This window comes from Opisthorchis viverrini (genome assembly GCF_000715545.1).
Source record: "Opisthorchis viverrini unplaced genomic scaffold opera_v5_180, whole genome shotgun sequence".
In the NCBI taxonomy this organism is placed as follows: domain Eukaryota; kingdom Metazoa; phylum Platyhelminthes; class Trematoda; order Opisthorchiida; family Opisthorchiidae; genus Opisthorchis; species Opisthorchis viverrini.
This window is the reverse complement of record NW_008751837.1, coordinates 830170-836111: the sequence shown is the minus strand read 5'-3', so window position 1 is coordinate 836111 and position 5942 is coordinate 830170. Positions and strand designations below refer to the sequence as shown.

The 5942-nt window shown below is 43.1% G+C and overlaps 1 protein-coding gene across 1 annotated transcript in view; it reads right to left on the bottom strand.

The window, feature by feature from the left end:
• Positions 1 to 3420: 3420 nt before the first annotated feature.
• Positions 3421 to 5942, bottom strand: part of T265_07688 (hypothetical protein) — a gene marked incomplete at both ends in the record, with an annotated part of 12442 nt that continues 9920 nt past the window's right edge. The window contains one exon of the mRNA XM_009173267.1: positions 3421 to 3936. Coding sequence (XP_009171531.1) covers positions 3733 to 3936 — 204 coding nt within the window. The remainder of the gene's footprint in view (positions 3937 to 5942) is intronic.

The window sequence follows — 5942 nt, the reverse complement described above, 5'->3', positions numbered from 1 at the left end:
CCGGAACTGGCATGTTTCGCAACTATCTCTATGGTACCATGACATGTGCCAGTCATCGATGCGACTCTTCGGATAAGCTGGGAAAGGACTCGGTTAATGAAAATTCCGCCGAAGTGGGGTTTAGTCTCGACAAGCTTCATACAAGCGCCTTTAGGCATAGAAACTTATGGAACAAGCAGATACCTAAAGATGAATAATCACGTTGAGAAGCGGAAGACCACTAACCATGCTGTATGGCACAACGCCGCACAGTGAAGGAGTCACAGTCTTAACTATGGTCTTTACTAGTCTTTTACTGAATTCAGATTGCACAAAATAAAAAGTAACTTTAGATACCAATTGGCAGCGCAAATGGTCGGCAAAGTGCTGTGCTGTGGAGACTACTTCTAAATAGAGCACATTACTAATGGGACCAGTTTGAAGGCTCTTACTGCTTTGACTCACCACTTTCATTGCAAGTATTTCAAACCATTCATTATTAAGCCGTGAAGGCTTAATAATTGTCATTGTCTCATTGTCATCTTTGTACCTTTAGGCGATTCTGAATTCTAAATGCATTAGCATTAGTAAGAAGATGACTACATGGCATCACTTAGAAGGTTATATCTAACCACACGTGACCGCGATCTGTTCGATATTACCATTTCTCTTTTCTTTCGGCCCGCAGTAATTGTCTGTAAGCGACTGTTTTTGCGTAGGTCTTTAAAAAGAGCGTCCCATTTGTTTCTATTAGGCTACTTTGAGCCTCATTTCCCACTTTCACGCAACAGGAACTTTCCAAAATATTTTATAATGCCGGTCAAGAGTACTCGACTGAACTGCATAATAGAGAGGCCTCTTGAGAACTTTTCAATCATGGCGCGTACTTAGAGTTATCCTCTGGTGACGATTACGACATACAATATAGCTGCTAAACCCGAAAGTAAATTCAACATGTTTGATGGGACTTGGTCTCAGCACAGTCAGTAAAATGAAGTCACAAAATGAAGTAGCACACTGAACATGGTTTACAGAGGGCTTTGTCTCTCCACAAGCGAAACTCGACACGAGAGAAAATTAGGCCAGAAACCAGCCTCAATGTCCTCATGTCTACTGTGAATCGACTGAAGACAGCTGTTTGTAAACTTTCAGTTAAGTCAAGCCCAAAACAATTTTTAATTAGGGAGTCTGTGGTGCAGGAAGGCCATGTCAAATCAATTCCGAAAAATCATGTTCCTAAACGTTGTGTACTCACAACTCCAAGGATATTCACGTGCATTTTTGGCACATATTACTCATAGGGTTGCTTAAAAACTCATTTACGTCGTCAGTTAGTCATTCACGTGAGTCGTTTACCTTTCCATTGAACAGATGGGCTCGGAGCAACTGTTAACCTTCGAAATTGGTCCACCTCAGAACACTCAACAGAATGCCTTCAAACCATACCAACCAATTTTCAACCTGGTACACCAGACCTAAGTCACAACCCGTCAATAGGAAACGCAAAGGGAATGACATCACGGAATCGACCAGATTTCAACGGAGTTTTGGTTCCTTCCGTCGAAGCAAACAGTTCGGTCTACTACACACTGATCAATACCCACGTACTAAACAATCCTCTCGAGTCCAACAACCAACTGCACTAGAATGTTGATTTGCACACGAGTTGCAGGCCTCATCGTGTATGACCGTTCTCAATACCATCCTTATGGTGGAAAATCGAATGCATTCATCACGAAATTTACGCCGAACCCCAAAACGCTGTAGTAATTTTGTAACCCACATTTTAATCTACTATTCATGAACGTAAAGTCTCGGTCTACCAGGTTTCTCAGATGCGACAAACAACCATGCTGCAGAGATACTGAAACAGTACTTCTGACAACTAACGTCCAGTATTTTTTCATTTCTTTGTGCACGTAGAGCGGAGCTCGTATAAATCGCAAAGGTATAATCAATAGCTACATCCGATCTGAATGTCCAAACATAGACAGCTGTAATGGATGGTGGCGTAAGTCATGACGCACACATAGAGCTGGGACGAAACCACCCCTTCGGTCGGCGGTGGCAAGCACGCCCGCTCTCATTTGAATGGGATAAACGTGCTCTAAAATGATCAAACACTTCAGCTTTGTAAGTTCATTCTAGGACTCACTCTCGGTTAGATGTAAAAATTACTGCCCGTTGTCCCCCAACTCCGATTTCACCACCATGTCGAAACGAATGAGAGGAAGCACTTAAGTCACTTTAGGTGCTAATATATCCACACAATCAGATCATCAGACAAATCTTGTGTATTTTAACTATTACAACCGAGCTAAGGCCTGCAAACTAAGTCAGTCCTAATAAGGTACGAATGCAGAAGGCTGTTGAATCTAATTCAGTGAGAATAGGTTCAAATATACTGGGCGTGGTTCGGAAAGCTGATAATATCAGCAATCTAGAAGCGGCCCGGAAGGAAGAATAACTTACATAAAGCGTGGACATTCAATCTGAGAATTCGCTACTCTAGCAGTCAGTTAACACGAGACCACATGATAGGAATTCTTTGGATGAAAGAGGGGTGGTGCTACCCGAAGTGCGAGTTAGCCACGCTGCTGATTAGCCGCCAGTGACCGAACGGCTTAGCCTCCGACTAATAGCTGGAAAGTTGCGATTCGAATTCCCTAAGAGACTCATCGATTGCCCACTTCTGACTCCCGGATGAAACAGCCGCACACTGCTTCCCAGCTTATCGACCTAGGTTGATTCCACTTGCGCGACGAAATACCAATTAAAATTTCCAAATCTCCTCAATCTACCAACGAAGGAAATTGTACAGGAAATTTTGACAATAAGAATTTGAATGGTCGATAGAGCGATACTGGTTCTGGTTGTCACCTTGTCTATGGCTCATTTTTGGGTGCAATCGCCTTTCAAACCCGCGTACAATTTAACTACCAGTGTCCTCTGCCATCGAAAGGTCATTTCTAGTTGTCATTCTGTTCTTCCAAACCGTTCACCGCAGTCGATCGCAGTGCGCAGACGACCGCATCAGTACGGTGCTGAATTGTTCATCCAACCATATTAGCAGTTGATATATGGTATGGTTTGAACAAAAGATTGTGAAAAAGTCAACCTGAGACGTTTGGAGGGCGGTGTTCGAGATGACATGCAGTTGATCAGGTTTAAAAAACTGGACCTGACTAAGGTACCCAGATATCTCAGAGGATCTATAAGCATAGATTCTGCGCTCGAAATTTTGTACCATATCTTAGGGGTTTACTTCCTTTAACAAGATATTACCTCGAGTGCATAGGAGCGTTTAGATCAGTAAAAGAAAGCAGGACCAGTGAATGAAACAAGTGACAGGCACTTTGCTACACTCTAATATGCGTAATTTAAAAGTATACCTTCGATAACACGGTAGGTCAGCACGGTAAGCACGTGTTTGCCAAAAGAGATGTTTTTTTATATTAACGGTGTAAACCAATTCCGTATACCAGATACACTATAGTTTGAATCAACGGGTATATTGAAACTCTAGTGCTTCCAGATATAATCGTGATTAATCGATGCTACATTACACTGCAACAACCTACGAGTAAGTAGTCGATGAATAAATCGCTTACTATCCCTTAAAACCCAAACCAACGAGAAATGAGCTGATAACCTGGACCAAGTTAAGGTCAATAAAAATAGCATTTGTCCATGCACAAATGGGTGTGTTCGACGTGGTATAGCAGGGTTGAGCATTGTCACCGTGAGTTGTGCTCAGCTGTTTTCGTATAAATGTTTCCTGATCATATCCGCTGAGATTGGCTTGCCCGATCCGAGGATCTCACGCTGAATATGTTTTCGGAGACGCCAAGCTGGTAGGTTGGATGCCGAAGCGTATTCGAAACCAAACATCTCCGGTTCCCGAAGACAAATGCGCTCGTAAGCGGAGCAAAGATCGCGATATTCAAGAATGGATAGCTGTGCATAAAAACAGGTATTTCGCGATCCAGTACTGAATTACAGCAGATCGAATATGACGGACTGACAAGAAATTGCTCGCAGCACTAGTGATGGTAACTGGAAGAGATCGTATGCGTTTCATAGCTGACAAACTAGCAAATTCGCGAAGGTTATTCTGCTTAAACTGACAGTAAGGCAGCACCATGCAAAATCAAATTAACAACACATTCTGACCACCACTACAAAATGGCTTTATTAAATTCATCGCGTTTTTACTTTATTTTCTATCCCTAAATTGTGGGGTGATTTGCTTGTTCATCGTTAGTTGCATTTCAGGTCGCCTCCGAAAAAGCGTACGCTCCGTTTTGTCTACTGTAGCCGCAGCAGTAGTGTGACATCTGACAAAATGTTGATCAGCCCAGTTAACAGAACGGTCCGTGTCGACGGCATTTCCTAATACATAGACTGAAAAGCGTAAACAAGGCGAATTTTTAGAGCGGAAAACAAAAAAAGAAATCGTCATTTTACGTCGCGTATTGTAAGGCTCAGTAAATTCAATCGACAGCCCCGTGACAGTTTCCGCCCATAGTCCGGAGTTTTCTATTGGGAAAACTTCTGTCGAACCAGAGCAAATTACCATTTCCAAGGTGTATTCGACCCGGTTGACCAGTCTGTTATCCCTGCACATCATGGAATGCCCCCCGTAATTATCTATATTCTTAGACTTCCAGGTGTGTGAGAGCACATGGTGAGCGCCTTAAAAGCTTACATAAGCAAAGCGGTGTCCATCAGGATTGCCCACTCTCTCCATTCCTATTTAATTTCGTGGTTGACTAGACGATTAAACGAACTCTAGCTTCTGACGGAAACCTTATCGATCTGGAATATGCAGGCATCATTCTTGTTTTCCAAGAATACGAAAAGGCGCAGATTCCTTTGAATGAATTGACCATTCATCATCATCAACATCATCATCATCATCATCGTCATCATCATTGTTAGATGTAATAACCGCGTACTCGTCGTACAGTGGTTGTAGCTGCCGCAGGTTCCTTCACCGATGTTTTTTTTTGCGGGGGGGCTGATGGAAAAATGCAATCGGGCAATCGAACAGAGAGTACCGGTCCAAACGTATAAGCCCCATTTAGACATACGGGGTCCCAGAGAAGCTGGAAAATTATCCCGGGGTCACGGTTGCCCCATTGAGCAATGAAGTTCGGCGAGCCGCAAAAACTTGAAGGCAGATTAGGATGGTTTTCTGCTTGAGCAACAAAGAAATAAAACGCAACATTTTGGAAAAGGAAGTTTGAATCCACTCGGCAAGCTGAGAGCATTGGGCGGATTATGAGCAACTTTTCTTGGCCGACGGCTAGAAGTACACCCAAAATTTGCGCGAAACCGTGGTTCAAAGGAGGAAAAATTTAGCATAAAATTATAACAGTTGATGGTAATTTTTGGGCCGTATGAGACCTACCCAAACGGCCGCAGTTTTGTTGAAAGTTGTTTAAATTTACTCAATCCCCACGATATTCATGGTCCGCGATGTTCATATTTTAATGACTGCTTTGGCTGAGCACGTGAATGCGCAGGATGGTTTTGTGTAGATTATAGGTCGTCTCATTCAATGAATTCCAAGTCGCCTTGAAAGAGTACCAGGCGAAACATTTCGTTGTTTTCGTCCGCTTAAACTCCAAAAAGAGCAGCAATTCGCTTTTGTGTGAAAATGCCTTCTACCATTGCAGCAGACATCCCTGCAGACGAAGCAGAAGCCGTGGAATTCGTCGCATATAGTAAGTTAATGGTTGACTGTGTATACGATTTAGCACACGTCGTACTGTTTGTCCGGCAAGATTCCACGTTCGCCGGTACCATGACTGCTTCAGGGTCACCTCCTACTACCTGCAGCGCAAACATCCACGTAGCAAGTTTGTTTTTGACAGGCTCCTCAACAACTGGCGACTGATAAATGATGAATTAAAGGAGTGTTCTACCCTTTTGAAATACGGTGCTCCGTCATCGGAGAT